Source organism: Mesoplodon mirus (assembly GCF_964341445.2).
Source record: "Mesoplodon mirus genome assembly, chromosome: 9".
Classification (NCBI taxonomy): domain Eukaryota; kingdom Metazoa; phylum Chordata; class Mammalia; order Artiodactyla; family Ziphiidae; genus Mesoplodon; species Mesoplodon mirus.
The window spans coordinates 91,881,559-91,904,871 of NC_138985.1; the positions used below are offsets into that span (position 1 = coordinate 91,881,559).

Genomic DNA, 23,313 nt, shown 5'->3' on the forward strand with positions numbered 1-23,313 from the left:
ATGGGGTAGAGCTCTCAGCTGGTTCCTGATGAACGTGTAGCGTTCGTGAGAGAAAAAAACCTTCGTTGTCTTAAGCTACTGTGACGTAGGGTTTTCTGCTAACTTTGCCTATCCTGACTGATACGTTGCTTACAGCCCCTACGGGGTGCCAGGCATTGACTAAGATCTCATCACTACCTACCTCAGATAACATACACAAGATGAAAGGGGGGATGCATGTAAACAAATAATATTTCATGGTTTTATTAGAGAATAATGTGTATAGGACAGTGGCTACGTAAAGTTATTTACAGCAGGAGATGGATGTTAAGGAAAAGCTTCTTACAGGACCTGAATTTTATTTTATTTTATTTTTAATTTTTTTATTTTGGCCGAACCATGTGGCTTGCAGGATTTTTGTTCCCTGACCAGGGATTGAATCTGGCCCACGGCAGTGAAAGCGCCAAGTCCCAACCACTGGACTGCCAGGGAATTCCCAGAGGATCTGAATTTTAAAAAATGAATAGGCTATCAAGTTAGGAAAAAGTTTCCCAGTAGAGCAAACAGTGTGAGGAAGGGCATGGAGATGAAACTAAGCACAACATATTAAGAAAACTGCATGTATTTAAATATTTTAAAATATATATTAATTATTAGCTTGAAACCTTAACTCTAGTGCTATCTCGTGGAATGGAAGGAAAGGAAGGAAATACTTCAAGTGTATGCTGTGTGATGCTTTCTGGGTTTGAAGGGCTGCACTCCTAAAGCTTAAGGTAGGTATCAGAAGATTAAGGACTGGAAGATATGATCTAGTTTAGCACTGTCCAGTAAAGATATAATGCAAGCCGCATGTATTATTTAAAATTGTCTAGTGGTCATCACATTGAAAAGAAAAATAGGAAAAAGTATTTTAAACAAATTTTAGTTAACCCAATATATTAAAAATATTTCAATATGTAATCAACATTAAAAGTTATTAATGAGATGTCTTACATTCTTTTATTTTTGTACTAAGTGTGTATTTGTACTGGTGAGTATTTTATACTTACAACACTTCTGCATTTGGATTAGCCACATTTCAAGTGCTCAGTAATCACATGTGGCTAGTGGCTAGTGTATTGGATGGCGTCTTTTCATTTTACTACAGAGGAAACAGAAGGAAACTAAATGACTTAGACAATATCACTGAATTAATTGATGGTCTATTTCCAGTATGCAGCTCTTTTGTCTACAGCATGATTTTTTTTTTCTTTTTCAAGGATTCCTCAAAATTCAGTACAGCAAAATATGTCAACAATGAGCTTTTTCACCCCTGAGGTAATTCTTATGTGGGCACATGTGAGATTTTGTTTCTAAGCAAACTTCCTGTAACAAAATTAAAATTATAAAATGGCTATAACTTACGATGTTTATTTTACATGCTTTGCTCATAGAATATCAGTAATGCCCACAAACTTGATTTGCTTTACATGGCAAACATATACCAACTTAACTCGTAATTCGTCACTTGAGTGCTGTCTTTATTACTGTTTCTTTTTTTTTATTACCCTTTTCTCCTAGACCTTGTCCATACACATCAGGCATATATTGTAAAAGTATGATGTCAGGTTGGACTCCTTTCCCCTTTTGCTTCATATGAAATGCAGAATTAAATAATTGATAAAAGCAGGTAGTTTTATGTAATCTGAGGAATTCTAAATTGGAGAACATTATATTCATAAGACTTATTAGAATTAGAATATTTATGTAAGGAGGGGTAGGAAAAGTTAAATGTACTATATTGGCATAAATATGTAGAAACATTGTCTAAAAGGATAAACGAGAGATGACAGCAATGGCTTCATTTTGGGAGAAAGATGGGAACTGAGCCAATGACGGGTGGGAAGGAGACTCTTCATCTCCCTTTTGATACTTTTTGATGTTACTTGTATGTGTGAATGTGTTACTTGTTCAAAATTTTATTTTTAAAAATGCCTATAATCAATCTTTTCCTTTTATAATGTCTATTTTTAAAAGCCTTCTGGACTTTTAAAAAAATAAAGTTATTTATTTATTCATTTTATTTTTAGCTGCGTTGGGTCTTCGTTGCTGCACGTGGGCTTTCTCTAGTTGCAGTGAGCGGGGGCTACTCTTCGTTGTGGTGCATGTGCTTCTCACTGCGGTGGCTTCTCTTGTTGCGGAGCACGGGCTCTAGGCGCGTGGGCTTCAGTAGTTGTGGCACACGGGCTCAGTAGTTGTGGCTTGTGGACTCTAGAACGCAGGCTCAGTAGTTGTGGCGCATGGGCTTAGTTGCTCTACGGCATGTGGCATCTTCCCAGATGAGGGATCGAACCCCTGACCCCTGCATTGGCAGGCAGATTCTTAAGTGCTGCGCCACCAGGGAAGTCCCAGCCTTCTGGAATTTCGATTGGGATTTTATTGAATCTACAAATCAATTTGGGGTGAATTGTCATCTTAATATTGAATCTTCGAGTTCATGAACATGATATATCTCTCCTTCTGTGGTGCTGATAAGGAATTTTATGTCTATGTTCACAAGTAATGCTGGTCTGAGGTCTGTTGCTTTCTTTTCTTAAATTGTCTTTATCTGGTTTTGGTAATGCTGGATTCATAAAACAAGTTGAGAACTATTTCCTACTCTGTTTCCTGAGTTTGTATTACATTGACATTATTCCTTAAGTGTTTGATAGGCTCCTCCAGTGAAGCTGTGTGGGCCTAGGGTTTTATTTGTGGTGCGATAACAAATTCAGTATCTTTGATAGATGCATATATTTGATTTTTCCTAAATCAGTTTTTTAAAAGTCAGTCAAAGGAGCTTCCCTGGTGGCGCAGTGGTTAAGAATCCGCCCTGCCAATGCAGGGGACACGGGTTCGAGCCCTGGTCTGGGAAGATCCCACATGCCGCGGAGCAACTAAGCCCGTGCACCACAACTACTGAGCCTGTGCTCTAGAGCCCGCAAGCCACAACTAGAGAAAGCCCGCATGCAGTAATGAAGACCCAACGCAGCCAAAAATAAATTTAAAAAAATTACATCATATGGGTTATGGTTAGGGTTAAGGTTAGGGTTTGTGTCATAATTTAACTGGTGCCCAGTTGATGGATTTTTGTTACTGCAGACAATGTTGCAGTGAATATTCCTCTACTTGTTTCACACTAGAACTTTCTACACAAGTAAGTGAGGTACTCTAGCACATGTGGTCATACTGATGTTCTCTGTGTCATTTAAATTTTTGGTTTATGCTACAAACATTGTAAGAGAAATTTCCTATTGTTGTTACAAGGAAAGGAGAAAAACTGTCAAGAATAGAGAGAACTGTGATTAAGAAAGCAAAAGTAATAAGTGTGTTGGAATGTTTAAATGCCTGGTATTATAGACTTTGCATCAATAAAAAGGAAAAGTTTTCTCTTCTAATGAGCAAGAAGAAGAGAAGAAGAAGAAGAAGAAATGAGCTAATGAGATATAAGCTCCTGCTTCTGATACAACAGCTTTGGGAAAACAGTGAGAAGCAGGTTTCCCTCCTGATGATAAGAGAAACACCAGGAGATTTAACCCCAGTCATGTGCGGACTACAGCAGTGTGTGTCTTGAGAGTCTAAAAGACAAGAGAACTAACTTAACCGCTTGGCTTTTTCCTTGAATAAGTGCCAAAGTGAGAGAGCCTGTAGCTGTACAGCTGAAGTCTGAGAGGGATAACTGATGGCTCATCCCTCCTGAACTTCATGCAACCTGAAGAAGTCTTTAAGTGAAAGTTTCTTGTCCTGATACTAGGGACAGGAGACTGCAGTGGGAGGGGAGGAGTTGTTGCCACCAAAATGGTGTGATAGTAAATGTTTAACAACCAGCTTTCCGAGGGAAAAAATATATGTATAATACGTATAAGTATACATGTTTTGTTTTGTTTTTTAATAAATTTCTTTATTTATTTTTTGGCTGCTTTGGGTTCTCGTTGCTGGGTGCAGGCTTTCTCTAGTTATGGCGAGCAGGGGCTACTCTTCATTGCAGTGCATGGGCTTACTGCGGTGGCTTCTCTTGTTGCGGAGCACAGGCTCTAGGCGTGCGGGCTTCAGTAGTTGTGGCACACGGGCTCAGTAGTTGTGGCTCACGGGCTCTAGAGTGCAGGCTCAGTAGTTGTGGCACACGGACTTAGTTGCTCCACAGCATGTGGGATCCTCCTGGAACAGGGCTCGAACCCATGTCCCCTGCATTGGCAGGCGGATTCTCAACCACTGCACCACCAGGGAAGTCCAGTATACATGTTTTTTTCCTTAGTAAATTTTACTTTATAAAATTTTACTTAATAAAATTTACTTTATACATAGCACACAATTTACAACTAACAATAGAATATACAATACTCTCTATTGTAATTTTCAGATAGTCAATTGGTTTTCATAGAAAGCTTTCATGGATTTTTGTCAAACTTTGTATTCCTAGCCAACCTATGTACCTGACAAGCCAGTGTAGTTCTGACATGAATGTTGGCTGATTTTTCCACTTACATTAATCAATAAGGGGAATGTGAAATAAAATTGCATGTTGGAATTGATCTGTTAATGTTAAAGACAAGCAACTTCTTTACTAATTTAGATAATACCTTTCAAATACTGGAAGATCATTTCCTCAGATTTCTTTTTTTTTTTTTTTTTTGGTGCCCACAATATATCAGCTACAGACACACTTTTAATCGGCATCATTGGCATTTTCTCTATCACCTTAGACAATCAAAACAACAATAAACCAAGGCCAAATCTGTAGCATTGGCTGATTTCCATGGTGTAAGTAACTCCCAGCATGGCTGGTCTCAAGACAGTGACCACCACGACTTTTCTGTACACACTGAGGAGAGAGAGGCAGTGGTAGCACAACCTTATGTATCATTTCTACCATGTAGACATGAGAGATGCAGACAACCTCAAGGGAATAGAGAGACATGAAATCTAGTAAAATAATTAAGAAGTGATGAGTTTGGGCATTTATGACCTTGTTTTTTATATAACTTATTTAATTGTAAGTTTATATTATTAAATTTTTAACAATGGCTGTGTTTAACAACTGACTCATTAAAATTCCTGGAGATGGGCTTCCCTAGTGGCGCAGTGGTTGAGAGTCCGCCTGCCGATGCAGGGGACACGGGTTCGTGCCCCGGTCCGGGAAGATCCCACATGCCGCGGAGCGGCTGGGCCCGTGAGCCGTGGCCGCTGAGCCTGCGTGTCCGGAGCCTGTGCTCCGCAACGGGAGAGGCCACAACAGGGAGAGGCCCGTGTACCGCAAAAAAAACCAAAAAACAAAAACTGGAGATTTAACACTTGGTTCTCATGGTCTTTTTTGTGATGCTCCAGCATACACTGTATCACACTTCCTCATTTGCTCACAGTTTCCAAATAAACCTCTTTGGTTTGTTAATAGCCTGGTGTTAAAAAAAAGAAAAAAAAAAAAAGAAAACTATCCCATGAGATGGGGGAGGGAAGATTGGGCTGAACTGCAGGCCCCATCCTGAGCTCTCCCGGCCCAGTGAGGGCCTGACATCAGGCGAACAGGTCACATTTACAGAGAAAATTTTTGTGAGAGGCTTCGCCCTGAGTGGGGAGGATTGAAGGCTGTGGGTTTCCTGATAGCCTCCCTTGCTGCTGTGGCAGCTCGCAGTCTGGCCATAACCTTGGGAGAGTTGTTTTCCTCCTGTGTGTGGGGAGATGGACTGAAAAATGGAGCAGGCTACATTATTGCTCGTTTGTAGTGAGTAGGAAAGGGGAGAAAAACACCCTGCTCACCCCCAGTCCTTCCTTGCCTCTTCTTTTTTTTTCCCTTTCCTGTTGTTACAGGTCACATTCCCTGATGTAATTCCTGCCATTGTGAGCCAACAGGCCCTTCCCAGCCTGGGGGACAGCCGGTAAGTCAGGAGGGGAGGTGGAGCTGTGGAGGTGGGGGAGTGGTGGTCACACCAACACCGTGGAGTTGGGCTGGGTCTGAGTGGAGCCCCAGGGATGTTCCCCAGCCCATCCTTCCCAAGAACCAATGAGTAAAATTAGGAGCCTCCCACCTGAGGTCAGGGAACCAGGCCCTGGAGTGGAACTTGGGGTGGAAGATGGCCTCCTTTGTCAACTGATTCATTCTCCAGAATTCAACTTGTTCTCTGACTCAGTGGTGTTTGAAAGCAACTTTATCCAGGTACCCTTGTGCAGCTCAGGGCCAGCTCTCCTTCCCTTTCCAAACCTGTTCCTGAGGATTGGTCCAAAAATGCTAAGGCCTTTGAAAGCCCTGGGGAGGAGGAAGAAGCCAGGAAAGCCAGAGAAACGAGAGGGTCTGGGTCCCAAGTTCACCTCAGTTTGTGCCCACAGCCTCACGGGACTCCCTGCAGGTCAAATGCTTTCGGGAAATAGAGTTACACCTGCAGAAGGAGAAAGCAGAACCCACTTTCCAGGCAGGGTTCATAGGTACCCTCCCGGGGCCACTAGTCCACACTGGCTGATTAGAGGGGATGAAGGCAGCTGTAGGAATCCCTGCTCTGAAACCCAACCTTCTTTCTGGGATATTATTATACAAATACCCTTACATGAGACCAAGGTCCCTGGATAAATTAGCCTTGCCCAGATTCGACCATCCCCCAGACCTATGGAAGTGAGTGTTTGTGGCCTGGGAAGCATGGAGACACCAGGAGTGCAGGGCGATCATCTCAATCCGTGTGACATCTCACCAAGGTGCTCCCCCCTTCCCTCCAGTGGTCTGTCTGGTGACCACCTGTGCTCCGTTGCGGGTATGGCATAACCAGTCAGCAAGCTGTGTGAGAGGCAGGAGATGCAAAGAGAGATCAGATAGTGTCCCTGGACAAGAAGCTTGTGAATTTGTAGGTTTAAAGGACATAGTATAAAATGGTAGCTGTTACGAAAGCTCTGTGTCAGAGGGTTTGGACTAGCTGAACCCCAAAGCATGAGCAGAGCACTCCTTCAACCTGGGCAGTAGTGGAAGGCTTCCCAGAAGACGGGGTTGGAAGCCATTCTTTGAGGTCTTGCTGAGACTTTGGTAGAAGAGCAGGGGGAGGACCTTCCAGGCAGAGGGACTTCAAGTTCCTGGGTGAAGGCAGGAGGCTGGAATGCACGGGAGGGTCTGCAGTCAGGAATCCATTCGGTGGAGTTGAAGAGTGATGCGGAGTCACAGGAGAGAGGGTGGGAACAATTGGAGGTGGGCGTTGGGCTTAATTTGGAGACCACTTCACAGAGCAGCGAGCTACTCTCTGACGAGGTCCCCCAAAGGTTCATGGCTCCGGGTGCTCTGTGGTCCCTGCACCTCCCCAGGGAGCTGCATAGCTGGGCGATCAGCTGGCAGCATGGGGGGCGTGGGGGGGCATGCTCATGCCTAACACACACTCAGAGGAGAATGAGCAGTATCGTGGGAAATCCAGACTCAAGATATCAAATTCTAGTCATGTCCTTGGGTGTGAGATTATGGCGGCAGGTTTATTCTCCTAATGTGTTCTCTTTGGCCTAGTATTAAAACTGTCTAGATTCTCTGGATGGACGCTAGGTGACTCAGGCAGCAAGAGACTCAGACTGTGCCAGGGAGGGGGAAAGACTGCCTGCTGAAGCTGGCCCGCGGCAGAGCTAAAAGCCGCCTTGAACTGATCCAGCCCACACAGTTATGCTGCTCCCTCCCCTCAGCATCACCATCACTATCATCACCGCCAAGAAACATCACCCGCAAACATTTATTTATTACTCTCAGTGTGTGTGGCCCTCTGTGTTTTGTAGCACATATGAATTTCATTCCACAACATGGGCTCCAAGAAATGTTACTTTTTTTTTTTTTCGAAAATCAAAATTCACTTTTCTTGGGGCACCATCTACTCAGGCTTGTGGGAGCTAACATTTCAGTCATTCCTGGGGCTTTCCCCTGGTCCCCAGTTCCACCATGGGCTGTGAATGGCCCTGTTGGTCTTACAAAGCCTAGGATATTGGGAGAAGGCCCTCTGGTCTTGGGAACGTAGGGGTCACTCCTCAGATGTTCCTTACCCTGGTCCCTGTGGTTCCTTAGAGGCTACAGACCTGGTGCTTCTCTGCCCGCCCTGGAGAGTGAGGTAGGGGTGTCTTAGCTGAGACACTGTGCCCCAGTGCCAGGCATCCATCTCCCTGTCCTGCCACAGCCCCGAGTGCTGCAAGAGAACAGGTCCTTATTACACTCAAGACCCAGCAACAAGCCCGGCACTCCCTCATCTTGGGAGAAGCTCCCCAAACCTCCCTCAAGTTGGGCTGCCTGGGTCTTCTCCGTTCAACAGCTCTTTCCTCACTCTCCTCCCCTGCTGGAACTTTCTTCTCACAATCTCCCTTCCAGACCATTAGAAACCTGTGCTGGGGCTTCCCTGGTGGCGCAGTGGATAGGAGTCTGCCTGCCAATGCAGAGGACATGGGTTCGATCCCTGCTCTGGAAAGATCCCGCACGCCGTGGAGCAACTGGGCCCGTGCTCCACAACTGCCGAGCCTGCGCTCTGGAGCCCTCGAGCCACAGCTACTGAAGCCCGCGCGCCTAGAGCCCGTGCTCCGCAACAAGAGAAGCCACCGCAGTGAGAAGCCCGCGCACCGCAACGAAGAGTAGGCCCCGCTCGCCGCAACTAGACAAGAGCCTGCATGCGGCAACAGGGACCCAACACAGCCAATAAATGAATGAATGAAGAAAGAGAGAGAGAGAGAGAAAGGAAGGAAGGAAGGAAAGAAGGAAGGAAGGAAGGAGGGAAGGAAGGAAGGAAGGGAGGAAAAGAAAGAAAGAAAAAGGAAGGAAGGAAGAAAGGAAGAAAGGAACCTGTGCTGGCTTCTTACTAGTGCATCCTTTTAAAATTAGTAATGCAAAGGACTCGAAGAAGGGCACACAGCGTTCCTGTTGCCAATGAACTTAAGTCTCTCTGGGGAGACCCACAGGAAGGACACATTCAGGTCATGACCCGGTCCAGTGTGCCACACACCTGCAAGAAGCACAGGTGCTCTAAGCCTGTCACCAAGTTGAAGAGCCATTTTCTAGCATCTGTAACCTTCCACCCCTGTCTTCCGCTTCTCTCTGACCCATGTGCCTGGGGCTGATTTCTAGGTCACTAAGCCCGGGAACTGGATGGATGTCTGTGAAGGGTCTACCGCTGTGATCCTCGGGCTGACCTCCTCGGTGCCGTCCTTGCCACTCCCTAACGTCCTCCTGATGGCCAATGTCACCTGGCCCCAGGGTCAGTTTTCCACCTGGAGCCCACCTGGTAGTGCCCCAGTCATCACCCTCAGCAGGTAAAGAAAGGCTTGAGGGAGGGGCCGGATGGGGCAGGATGAATGACTGCATTGTTTTGCAGCTGGACTTACTTATTTTTTTTATTTTGTGGCCTTTGTGTTTGTTTGGTTTTTTTTAGCAACATAATTTTCTTTTTTTAATTGGAGTAAAATTGCTTTACAATGTTGTGTTAGTTTTTGCTGGACTTTAGCTGAGAAGCAAGGACAGTGTTCTTTAGCTGATGAACTATATAGACTTCATTCATTCATTTAACAAGTATTTACTTAGTATCTATGTGTACCAAGCGCTGTGCTTGGCGCTGTGGTAGGGCACCAATCCCTGGCTTGGCCTAGTTTTTGAGAATCTTGGCTTCCTTTTGCTTATTTTTTTTTGTCAGTATCGACTTAGAGGTTTTCAAAAAGAAAGGTGAGCGATATGATAGTCAAATAGGATTATGAGGTGTTGAGATTGAAAAAAAAATACTGGATGTATAGGAGACCTCCGTCCATTTTCTTAATCTTTCAGCACAGTTAATCAGGATCTAGGGAAGAGGAGACCTGAAAATAGAGCCAGAAAACCTTAGTTCCATTTCCTACTGAAGAAGATCTAAACTTGGGTAAATCACTTAGCTTCTCTAAGCCACAGTTTCAAATTCTGTAAAATGGAATTAACGCTACTTATCTTTCCTTCATCAAAGGGCTGTTGTGAGGACTAAACAAGATATTATACATCAACTCTCAGCCATTGTTATTGGTGTGGGCAGATTCTTTAATAACGAAGGCCCTGGAAATCAGAGAAGAGTCAGTCTTAGTGATCATTCCCACTCTCAGACCATGAGCTTTCTCCCTTGGGTGTCCCCCAAGCAGAAGTGAGCACCTAGTGAGGTTGACCCAAGCTCTAGGAAGGCACCAGCTTGGTTGATTAAAATCACTGATGCCTCTGCCATGGGAATTTCCTGATTGTGTCCAGGATTCTCCCACTGAAGTACGTGGAGCTACGAATCTGCGACCAGCTCCAACGCATCCTGAGGGTTAGGACAGTGACTGAAAAGATCTACTACCTGAGGCCCCACGAAAAACACCCAGAGGCTGTGTTTCAATTCTGGATCCGCTTGGTGAAAATTCTGCGGAGAGGTCTGTCTATCACCACGAAAGACCCAAGAATACAGTTCTCTCACTGCCTGGTGCCCAAGTTGCCCTGCAGCTCCACCAAAACAGTAAGTTTCACCAAGATCCCGCCAAGAGATCTGTAGGGTCAGCTGGGGATCGGAAACATATCACCTCCCGAGAATTGATGGGTATTACAGTCTAGTGTTGTGTGGGGATGAGCAGACTTCTTTTTCAAGGGCCAATGATACGCACACACCAAATTGAGGTCTACAGACATAAAAAGTAAATTAATTTTGTCTTCCAAAAAAAGAGCTATAAAGTACTTCACTCACTTAAAAATTGTTTGCTGTTTTTTGCTGTTTTTTTTTTTCAGTGTTATAAAGGAATAATGCTCACTGAAGAAAATCAGAAAATTACAGAAAAATCACCCCCACTTCTCTCCAGCCCCAAGCAATCACTTGGAACATTTTGGCATATTTCCTTCTATTCTTTCATCTTAATTTTTAATTTATATATTTGAGGACATTAAATATATATACATTTCTGAATGTTGCTTTTGTTTCCAATTTAGATTATATCATAAGCATTTTCCCATTTCTTTTAGAAGCCCTTTATATACATCATTTTGGTAATTTCATGCTATTCAGTTGTATGAATGGGTTAAAATTTACTTCACCATTCCCCTAATATCATTCATTCAGAGTTATTTCATTCAGAGTTGTTTAACATTCAGAGTTGTTTCTGACTTTTCATTATTGTAACTGATGCTACAACAAGCATTTATGTATCGTCCACATTTCTGATTGTTTTCTCAGAATTGATTTTTAGAAGCAGAATTCAAAGGGTACAGACATTTTTAAGGCTCTTGATACATACTGCCAGATTATTTCCAGAAAGTTCATACCAAATTATACTCTCTCCAATAATATGAGTGACTGTGTCACTGTATCCTTATCACAATTGAGAAGTATAAATTTAAATTTTCTAGTATGATAGGCTGAAAAAAAGTGGATTCTCTGATTTTTCAATGAATTTGAACACTGACCTTTTTTTTTTTTTTTGCATTGGCTCTTGTGTTCTTTGGCCATTTTTCTATTGGCAGCTTTGCATTTTTCTAAATTGATTTGTAAACCAGAGCTTTTTATATATCAGGATTTTTAAGCCTTTAATCTCAAGTTTTTGCAAATATTTCCCCTAAGGATTTGCTTTTCCCTTTTAGTTTATTTAAGGGGTCTTTTTCTTTTCTTTTGACCCATAGAAGGCTTTCCCAGTACCTGCTTAGGGTAGAAGGTCAGGAAGGAAAAGCTTGATAGATTGGACAGCCTTAAACCTTCAGATTTCAGGATGGAAACACTTGCCTCATCTCATGTAAGTGGCATACGTCAGGCACTCTATCGCTGACTTCGCAAGTCAGCTCTGCTGCTGTGCTTCACAAGGGTCAGAGCCTGTGCTCTGGGCAGATAGCCACAGCAGCCCATCAGGGAGAGGAGGTGATCCTGCTAGGGCCCCATTTTTGGTCTGATGATTTGAGGGCTTGATGTTGAAGGAGCAGGTTCCCAGGACTAGGCTGGCAGACACAAGTGAGTTCCTTCAAGGTTATGGCCCGAGGAAGCCAAGGGCTCTCAGGGAGCAGAACTGGCCATCTGACTGCACATTTCTCCATCCAGTCTGGAAGCAGCCTCCTGTCATCCTGCCAGTCCAGTGAAAGCTCCATGAAAGCTCTTGGCAGCCGAGCAGACCAGTGACTGTTTCTCAAATCTCTCAGGAAGGTCCCAGCTCACAGAAGACAGGCGGGTCCTCCGTGCGGGCAGCGCCGGCATCCCTTCCCGCAGCACAGAGCCATGGCGCAGGGAGGGGTGGGGGGCGGGGGGCGGGGGTGGGGCGGCGGTCAGTGACACCCTCTGCCTACCCATCTCAGTTCCTTCTCTTCACTTTAGACCTCTGCATGTGACGTGTCCCCTTAATTTTATTATAAGCCTGTCCTTGGGAACAGGGTCAGTGGCTGATTGATCTGAATAGTCCCTAGGTAAACCCCAGTGTTTTCATATGGAAGGTGTTCAGTAAAAGGAGTGAGGGATGAATAAATTAATTCAAAGAAGGGCAATGAAGCAGGCTCATGGAGTTATATATTGACAATCTCCAGCCCCAACTCGCAAGGGTCCCTTGGGGTAAGACAATCCCAAGGCCCCCTTGCCTCACTTGTCTATTCTGTAAAATGGACAGAATAGACATTAACCCACATGGGAGACCACTGCTGGCTCCAAAGTTTTACTCATCTACTAAGTCATTGTGTTAGATTCTTTCTGTAACAAGAGATAGAAAACCAAAGCAAGATTGTTCAATCGATACATTGAAGAAGTACAACTTGTAGGGTATCATCAAAATGCAAAATTTTTCCCTTTCCTTTATAATTTTTTCAGCGGGAGAAGTTGTCTTCTTGCCCCTGGATAAAAGCTGGTCTCTGGGCAGGCCCCATAGCATATATGGGCTCCCTCTTAGAATATAAAAGAGTTCTTTGGTCCCTTTAAACTGCAAAAGCAGCATCAGTTCTGAAATTAAAACATCCAGTGCCTGAAAATTATCAAAACTCTAAAGTGATCACATCACCCCCCCTTCAGTCAGCTTGGCCTCATATTAAGATGGCCCTTCATGTGGGGACTGGACTGTCACTCCTCTCCTTCTGTTTCCTGATTTTAAAGCTGGCTTTTTCTCTTAGGAGCTTTCTTGGGTTCCTTGAAGTCCTCACCCCAATGCAAGGCCCCCCACCCCCACCCCCCTCAGGCCCTGGCTCTGCAGGCATCCATGCACTCAGGCACTAGCTGTCAGAGTCCCCTCACCTTTAAGGGAGTCCTTGCGGGTAGGGTCTACAGTGGCTCCAGGCAGGCTCTTTCTCTCCGGTACAGTTGACATCTTGTCCTCAAGAAATGTCCTCTCAGACCTTGACCGGCTACTGGAGGGAGGACTGTGCCTCCTGGACACAGAAGCAGCTCCTCTTCACTCTGTCATCAAAGAAACCTGCTCTCCCGGTTCCGCCACCCTCCATGTTTCCTGGGTGGGAGTTGTACCCCGCCACCTACTGGGTCTTCCAGACCCCAGGGGCCACTGCTCAAGGTCTCTAGGTGTTCCCAGGAAGCCTCTGTTGTTCAGCTGGAGGGGAACGAAGGAGAAGCTCTATACAAAGGACTCTCCACACATCCTCTCTCTCAGTGCTTTCATAGCCTTGCTCTGGGGCAGGGTCCCAGTTGTGGTCATGCTGGGTCAGTTCTCCCAGGTCATGGTGCGCCTTTATAGGTACTTTCCAGCCTTTTTTTTTTTTTTTTTCCAACTTCAAGATAGTATTCTTGAATTATAATGTAAAATTTTCCTCTTTGGGTACTCTTACTATTTGTATGTTGGATCATCTTTGCGTATCTAATTACCTGCCACTTTGTCTTTTTTATTCTTGAAACTCTCCTGCTTCTACCCTCCTGTTTCTCTTAAGGCATTATCTGCTTTGTTTGTTTGTTTTTGTGTTCTTTCTGGCTTTAGGCTTCATTTAGGAAGTAATTTTTATTTCTTTAGAAATGTCTAATTCTTTTCTCAGTTTTATCAGCGCATTTATAAATCTTTTATTTATATATTTTATTTTTATTTTTTAGGCTGCACCACGCAGCTTGTGGGATCTTAGTTCCCCAACCAGGGATTGAACCCGGCCCTCGGCAGTGAGAGCGCAGAGTCCTAAACAGTGGACCACCAGGGAATTCCTATAAATCTTTTAAATTCTGACTTAGTTGTTCTCTCATATGTTCTGTCATTGTCTTAACTTCTTTTAGCTCATTTTGAAATGCTAGGTTGCACTTTTCATTTGTTTTGCAGACACATCTTTTTAGTGTGCATTCATTGTCTGTAAGGATTTATGATGCTTCATAGCCTCTTTTCTTTTCTTTTTTTTTTTTTTTTTAATTTTTGGTCGCCTTGGGCGGCATGCAGGATCTTAGTTCCCAACCAGGGATCGAACCCGCACCCTGCTGCATTGGCAGGCAGAGTCTTAACCACTGGACCGCTGAGGAAGTCCCAACCTGTTTCCTCCTTATATAATTTTGTGTTGCCTTGGATTATGATCTCTGATGTGAACGTTTTTCCTGAACCTTTGCGGGTGAGGGGTTGGTCGAGGCAGCTTTCTGGTTTGGGCTCCAGAGCTCCCTCTTGTGTCATTTTTGTGAAGTGTTTATGGCCTTGTATTTTTTAGGATTCCAGGGCTGTGTTCCTCTCTCCTATCTTTCCCTGACCTCTCTCTTTCCTTTGCTTTTATTGTTCCTGTCCTACTCAATTTGGATTCCATTTCCAGTGGTTTTTCCTTGTTTGAGGACGCGTCCTGCAAGGGAGAGTGTTCTGGTGGTTTTGAGAGTTCTTAAGGCACATGCCTCTTCAGACTGTACCACGGACCCCTTGCACTTACTTCCAGTTTCCTTCTTCTCAAATTGGCTGGCTGCACTTTCCACTGAGAAGCTGCGGGAGGTGTGGGAGCTCTCCTGTTTACAGGCATATCAGACGCCCTGTTGCTTCTCTCTGCTTCCTCTCACACAGAGACTGATACCCTGTGGGCCTTGGAGCTGTCTGTAGCTGTAATATATTTTTTTTTTTTTCGGTATGCGGGCCTCTCACTGTTGTGGCCTCTCCCGTTGCGGAGCACAGGCTCCGGATGCGCAGGCCCAGCGGCCATGGCTCACGGGCCCAGCCGCTCCGCGGCATATGGGATCCTCCCAGACCGGGGCACGAACCCGTATCCCCTGCATCGGCAGGCGGACTCTCAACCACTGCGCCACCAGGGAGGCCCTGTAGCTGTAATATTTTATCTGAGCTTTTCTCAAACAGGCCTTTATCTGTGGGACTCATGTTGGCCTAAATTGGAGGGACAGGGGTTAACCCCAAAGAGCCATTGTAAGTTTGATTCCACATCAGAGATATTACTGGCTCAGGAGAAAAAAAAATTTTTTTTAATGTAAATTTTATTTATTTATTTATTTTTGGCTGTATTGGGTCTTCGTTGCTGTGCACGGGTTTCTCTAGTTGTGGAGAGCGGGGGCTACTCTTCGCTGCAGTGCGCGGGCTTCTCATTGCAGTGGCTTCTCTTGTTACCGAGCACGGGCTCTAGGCACGCGGCCTTCAGTATTTGTGGCACACGGGCTCGGTAGTTGTGGCTCGTGGGCTCTAGAGCGCAGGCTCAGTAGTTGTGGCGCACGGGCTTAGTTGCTCCGCGGCATGTGGGATCTTCCCAGACCAGCGCTCGAACCCATGTCCCCTGCATTGGCAGGCGGATTCTTAAGCACTGCGCCACCAGGTAAGTCCAAAAGTTATTATTATTTTTTTTTGCGGTACGCGGGCCTCTCACTGTTGTGGCCTCTCCCGTTGCGGAGCACAGGCTCCGGATGCGCAGGCTCAGCGGCCATGGCTCACGGGCCTAGCCGCTCTGCGGCATGTGGGATCTTTCTGGACCGGGGCACGAACCCATGTCCCCTGCATCGGCAGGCGGACTCTCAACCACTGCGCCACCAGGGAAGCCCCCAAAAATTTTATATTAGTTTCTCAGCTTGGAAGTTCTTGTACCATATATCGTTTCAGACCTCAAACCAGTATTGGGACAGTCCCAAAAATAAGAATTTTCAGCAGAGACTTCTGTTTTGACCCAGAATCCAAGTTGATATAGATGAGCTTGTGGCAGTGGATGGATTTCTTTCTGGTGTCCCAGATTTCCTTCTGGTGCTGAGAAGGTGGCTTTGAAAGTCCTGGACTTATGTAAATACCTCAGTTAATGCCCTACCTAGCTTGGGCCCAAGACTTTATCTCCTGTGTCACGTGGCCATAAAAACCCAAGGCCTGGGTCACCAAGACTGGCCAGTCCCTCAGGCAGCCCCACTTTAGCTCATACTTCACTGATCTTTAATTTTGGTCCCTGGGATTTTTACTTTACTTTTTGTGAGTTTAACAATGCATTTAAAATTGTGTAGATTATATTTTATTCAGCATTTCTAGGTGTTTTGTGGCAAAGACATTTTTAGATATTAGGCCATATTGCCAGTCTCTGGCTAAATAACCCTAAAATTAATTTCATTGGAAAAAAAAAAGAACTCACTGTACTTATCTCTGAATAGTAAGTGTGAGTGATTTTTATTTTCTTTTGGGTGCTTTTTTATAGGTTTTTTTTTCATTTAAAATAAGCATGTATTTCACTTAAAATCAAAATTTTTAAAAATTTTAGCCCAGGGTGTGTTTTTCTAGACACACAAGTGGTTGTGATTTTTTTTTTTTCAGTTGTTACTGTTTTGGAGAACTGTCTGAGGTTTTCTTTGCACTTATGCTGATACCTGGCAGGCTATAGTGGGCATCAGGCAGGTCCCAGTAGGTTCAGGTCTTGCCTTTGACTCATAACATGTTACATTCTCAACACATAAAAGCAAGGCTTAAGATTTGGAGGGGTATCTGTTCCACTTCAGCAGAGATGCCTTCGCTCCAGCCTCCCTCCCGCTTGGCTTTCTCTGCTCAAGTTGCTTGTAGGTACCTCATGCCATAAATACGTGTTGTCACTGCCCATCATTTCCATATTTAGATCTAGGTTCAAGGCACTCGTGCTGGAAAAGACGTAATTTTAAAAGTTTCAAAATCAGATTCTTAACAATGCTTTCTTTTTCTTCTATTGCTTTCAATGACCCCGATATCCTGGGCTACTCCAGAAACACCGATACCATCACTGAAATAGACAATTTCAACTGCTACGACAAGACATCCTCTCCAGTGGCATCCCCTGTCAATTCAAATATACCCATGAGAGCCACCTTGAGCCACAGTCTCTGGGAACAAAAGAATCCAGAGGAGCACTTCCTGCAGGCTCCTGTAGCCAGTTCCCTAGGAGATAACTTCCTGGGACCCTAACACCTAGCTGAAACAGGGTCATCTTCCCAGGCTTCATTCAGTCCACTTGCTACAACCTTCTATAATGCTCTTTTCCTATTGTGGCCCAGATGACCATGGGAGATGGTGTTTATAACAAGGTGCTCCAGTACTTCCACCAATAAACCTCCAAGTGAGTCCCTAATTGTTATAGGTTGTGCTATGGGGGGTGGAGGTGGGGAGGGGCTGGAGAAGGACTAATTAGGAGCAATAGCTCACTCCTTGGGATATAAATGGAAAAAACATTCTGTTAGCTCAGTTGAAACCCCCAAACAGCCAAGCAAAGCCAAGAAAGCCAGTCCAGAGGAAAGGACCTGGGGAGCAATCCAACTTCCTCTTACAAAGGGATAGGGGGAAACAGAGACAGGGCTGCTACAAGCCCAAAGTGAAAGAATCCTGAGAATGATGGCGATCAGCTAGGAGATGTTTTTGTGTTGCCCCACTTACCCCAAACAAGAACATGAGTCTTCCTGTCCCATTCCCTGTGTTAAAGTAAAGCTATGAAAGGTCATCCTGGCCATGCAAACTTTGGTTGCTAATGAAGATGGGGCTTCTGTCAAGGAAGATGGTGACCACCCATCACTGGAAGTCCTAATTGATTGACTCTTCCTACCCAGGACCTAATGAAACCCAAGTGGAAGACACAGTGTCTGTGTATATCTGGGATAGAACAGGACCCTTGACCAACCTCTGGACAAATGGGGAATACTGACTTGAGGAATACTACCACAGCATTCAGTCGGCATTTATCAAGCTCCTGCTAGGTGCCAGACACTGCACTAGTTGCTGGGTATATTAGAGAGAGAACAAGACAGATGGACATGATACTTGCCTTTAGGGAGCATATGGGAGAGATACTGAGCCCTGTTTTGGGGACACAGGAAAGCCATTTAGGTTGACATGATGTTTGAGCCACCTGGTCTGAAAATCAAGGCTGGAGGACCTGCTTCCCTATAGTTCACACATGGGTAATACAGTGATGGAAGGAGAAGGAACATGACTGCCCTCCCCTTGTGCATGCTCAGTTGGGCTGAGTGGTAAATCCTAGCTAGACTGGGTCAGAAAAGACTCTGAGCTGAGAGGATGCCTAGTGTTTGTTGATTTCTTCCTGCCTCCAATAAAAATTAAAACAGCAAATTTCCTTTCAGCATGTTACAATCAAACAAGCTGAGCATTGTTGGTGCTGGTGAGGGACGTCTAGAAGCAGAACTTAGAAAAGACTAATGTGAAGGGGGACCACCCTTCCCAATTTATGCCTGTTGTTCTAGCATCATTATTAATGTGTACGCACTCCACTCTCAAAAGTATCCCTAATATGGTAAGTTTACAAACATTTAGGAGATCTCCATCCTCATTTCTATTGCCTTGGTTTAAGCCTCCATCAACTCTCACCTAGATTATTGTGGTAACCCCAACTGGTCTCCCAGATTCTGTCATCATTGTAACAATAATAGCTAATTTCATTAGAAACTTACTATATGCCAAACACTATGCTAAGACTTTACAAAGATCACTTAAGCAACACACTCATTAGGATGTAGATAATCTATGATCACATTTTACAGATGATGAACTCGAGCCACAGAAAGGTTCAAGAACTTGCTTAAGGTCATATAGGGAGCGAGTAGCAGAACCAGGATCTGAACCCAGTCCGTCTAACTCTGAAGTTCATACTCTTATGAATTCGATTTACTCCCAATCCATTTCCCATCTATACTTCTAAAAAGCCATCTTTCTGAAACATAAATCCATCACTTGACCCTTGATAAAAGCAAACTCTTTGATACAAAATGACCTCTCTCTCCAGCCTCTCCACTGGCCACTGTCCATCTTGAGCCTCATGCTTCCACCATGCCAGATTTCTTGTGGTTTCCATAATACACCGTGTGTTTAGATAGTGTAAGGATGTTGCACATCCTTCACTCTATTCAAATACCTGTCCTTGCATTTTCTACCTGTTGCTCTCATGATACTTGTCCTTATTGATGGAGTTCTTCTATGCTACCATTGTGCCCTGCATGTACCCATTTTACAGCATTTCTCACACCACTGTAGTTGCTTACCTGTCTGTTTCCTTGGTGGGACTATGAGAAGAGATACCATTTTATATTAAAGTTTTCTGATTGCCAGTAAGAGAAGCTGACTCTAATTTAAAACAAAGGGAATTTATTGGAAAAATATGAGTTGGCTCACGGCATCAAAGGGACAACTGAAAAGTCAGTCTTGGAACGCACTGACACCAGAACAGCTCTGGGGATTCAGGTAAGGATGGCTACTTGAACATTTCGTCAAATGCTGCAGCAGGCTGGGTGGTTTCCCCAAAGGAAATTGAGGGCTGTTACAAAAGAACAATTAGGGGAATGGATGTCTGGTGGCCGATAATAACAAATGTCCACCACAGTCTGACTTTGTGTTCAGAGAGGCACTCTGCCATGGCCTCAAGCATCTCTGTATATCCTTGCTGAGGAAGCCAGATTTCAAGCCCTAGCTGTCCTCTGACCTTGAGCCATTTGTGTAGCTAGTCACATAGGCAGTTAAATAGATCAAGGTGACTAACACATGACTGCCTTACGATGACTTGCTCTTGGGGAAGGACACTGGTTTGGTTACTGTTTAGTTACTGTTTGCTGAGCCCTTAGCCCTGGGTTCCTCAGCTGCAATGTAATCCACCGCAGGCATAGCCTTCACCTGGGCCCATCATGTTGCCCTGTGGGGATTGGGGGCCTGGCACTGCCATGCTGATGCTCCTGCTCTTTACTGTGCTGTTATAACAAACTGTCTTGCTTTGATCCATTGACTCTTTCTTTTTGGCTGCATTGGGTCTTTGTTGCTGTGCGTGGGCTTTCTCTAGTTGTGGTAAGCAGGGGCTACTCTTCGTTGTGGTGCACAGGCTTCTCATTGCAGTGGTTTCTCTTGTTGCAGAGCACGGGCTCTAGATGAGCAGGCTTCAGTAGTTGCAGCACACGGGGTCAGTAGTTGTGGCACGCGGGCCCTGGAGCCACAGGCTTCAGAGTTGTGGCACGTAGGCTCAGTAATTGTGGCTCACAGGCTCTAGATCTCAGGCTCAGTAATTGTGGCACACAGGCTTGGTTGCTGTGCAGCATGTGGGATCTTCCCGGACCAGGGATTGAACCCTTGTCCCCTGCATTAGAAGGTGGATTCTTTTTTTTTTTTCTTTTTCTTTTTTTTTTGTGGTACGCGGGCCTCTCACTGTTGTGGCCTCTCCCGTTGTGGAGCACAGGCTCTGGATGTGCAGGCTCAGTGGCCATGGCTCACGGGCCTAGCCGCTCCACAGCATGTGGGATCTTCCCGGACCGGGGCACGAACCTGCGTCCCCTGCATCGGCAGGCAGACTCTCAATCACTGCGCCACCAGGGAAGCCCAGAAGGCGGATTCTTAACCACTGCCCCACCAGAGAAGTCCCGATCTATTGACTCTTGCTGTCTACTTTGGGCAACTTTGGGCTTTCGGTAAGTCCATCTGATTGCTTCCTTAGTCGTTTTCTTTGGAGTCATTTCTTTGTTTCTCCTTCCCATCCTCTGTGAGACCTGGGTTCTTCTCTGATACTGTCCAAACCCCTCGTATACACTCTTATTCTATAATTATTTTCAGTATTAAACATAATCTTCAACTAACATAATGCCTGTGTTTGGGGTGGGGTGGGGGAATCTCTCTTTATAGGGAAAACACAAAGCCTCCTCAATTACTGCATCCATTTCCAAATTTGGGTTCACTGGGCAATGTCTATTCTTCCCCTGGTTTGTTTCTATCTTGCCTTTATATTCCAAAAATTCTATATCAAATGGTAAATTGAAATGCTCCAAATACACCCTATGTATAATAATGAGAGAAGGAATAACATAAATTATATATTTCACCACAAAGAAAGAAATACAGGTGGAAGTTCTTGTTAACCAAGAACTTGCATCTTGGTAACCAGGCAGTAGCTAGTATTTATGACCTTCTATTTCAGGTACATCTCGCTTTAACGAGCACCTCAGCGGGACGGGATTCTTCTCTTGGTAGGGAGACCACAAAACTTAATTCCTGCAAAACCTAAGGCCTCGCTGGTCTTGCTGTGTAGGGTCATGTGCTCTTCTGTTAACTGAGCAGGTGCTGTAAAGAGGCATTTCAAGGAACACCTGGGCTCCATTCCTACTCCTCGCCGCCCCTATCGTGTAGAAGCAACACTTTTTGCCTTTGATAGTGAGTCAGTGCTCTCAAACAACTCCAGAACCCCCTTTTATACATAATTGCCATGTTCCCCTAATGGCGAGAAGAGCCCAAAAGAGCAGCATCAGGCTCAGTTTTCAATCAGTGGAATGATTTTTGTGCCTCTGGTGGAATCATTTCCATCCTTAGGTATAAAAATCTCCGAACTTTGGACATGCCACTTATGAAAATTTTCCATACAACTTTTTCTTTGGAAACTCCTGGAGGATGCACTCCATTAAAATTCCTCAGAAGGAGGAAAACATGGACCCAGGAAAGGGTTGGGTTCAATGTAGGAGAGAAGTGCAGGAAATCCAAGATGTCGATGAAGGGAGAGCCTGGAATGACAGCAGAGCAGTTAGTTCTTATTGGAACTAAATGTGCCTGAATGTGTCTCCACAGAGATCACACTGGTGGAATACCTGATGTGCTTGAGTGTAATGAGAGGAGGTTTACACATATGGCAGAGTTTAGGGGTATATTAAGAATAGTAGGGCTTCCCTGGTGGCACAGGGGACACGGGTTCGTGCCCCGGTCCGGGAATATCCCACATGCCCCGGAGCGGCTGGGCCCGTGAGCCATGGCCGCTGAGCCTGTGTGTCCGGAGCCTGTGCTCTGCAACGGGAGAGGCCACAACAGTGAGAGGCCCGCATACCGCAAAAAAAAAAAAAAAAAAAAAAAGAATAGTATATAAAACGAAGCAACCAAAACGATGCTATAATTATTAACTCCAAGAAGAAAAATTGTACTAAAAAGAAATATAATTCAAGTATATGCTTTGTCTGTGACTATTCATAATACTATGTACATTTAGATAGAATATAGATTTAATCAAAGATAACAAGAGCTGTATTTGGAGGATGGGTGAAAGGCAATTGTGTGGAGGTTGGGGGGAAGGTGTGGGAGAGGAGGGAGGTGATAAAGAGTACATCTTCATCTTTTATTTGGAAATCAGTAGCTAATACCCAAAACTGAAAAATCAAGAAGTAACAATGTAAGTGTGTCTTTGAGAGATCCGAGGATAACTGTTCAAAGAAGTATCTAAAAGAGTTTATTTATTTCTGAGAAATGAATGAGGCAATGGAGGGTATGTGGACAAGTGACTGCTATTTTTTTTTTTTTTTTGGCTGCGTGACATGTGGGATCTCAGTTCCCCCACCAGGGTTCGAACCCACACCCCTGCAGTGGAAGCATGGAGTCTTAACCACTGGACTGCCAAGGAAGTCCTGTGACTGCTATTTTTGATAACAGGCCTTAATTTGACTTTGTAAACCATGTTCATGTAAAATGCTGATGAAAATAATTTAAAAATTAAATAAGATAAAATAGAAATTATGCAGGAGAAACTTGCATCTTGCTATGCAGTTCATGAACAGAAGTATTGGCTGTACAGCTGAGGTCCCTCTGTCACCCTCCTCGTTAATCAGTTAGGTCCTCAGTTCCTTGAACCCCAGAGGTGATGATTATTATCCTGAATTTGCTGCTTATAATTTACAATTTAAAAAAATTTATATATCTATATCTATATCTATATATATATCTATATATCTATATATATATATATATCCTTCTAGAAGCCTCCCTGCCCTTTTGTAATACCCCTAATCCTCCCTCCCCTTGTGTGTAGGCTGGATTTAGTGACTTGCTTCTAATGAATAGCAAGTCACTTTCAAGGTTGGATTATAAGTCTGTACTTCCATTTTGCTGGCATTCTCTCTCTGGCTGTTCTCATATACTTGCTCCAATAGGGAAGACCACCTGGCCAGGAAACAAGGGTGGCCTCCAACTAACAGCCAGCGAGGAATTGAGGCCCTCAGGCCAACAGATAGTAAAAAATTGGATCCCGTCAAC

The 23,313-nt window shown here is 44.6% G+C and overlaps 1 protein-coding gene across 1 annotated transcript; it reads left to right on the forward strand.

Moving 5' to 3' along the window:
• Window positions 1-5,992: 5,992 nt before the first annotated feature.
• On the forward strand, window positions 5,993-17,232 carry GARIN1A (golgi associated RAB2 interactor 1A; the record flags this gene model as incomplete). The annotated part of the gene is given in 6 exon segments (XM_082632075.1): window positions 5,993-6,145; window positions 9,050-9,234; window positions 10,184-10,430; window positions 11,991-12,038; window positions 12,040-12,113; window positions 17,034-17,232. Coding segments are annotated over 6 exon segments (906 nt in total).
• Window positions 17,233-23,313: the final 6,081 nt, after the last annotated feature.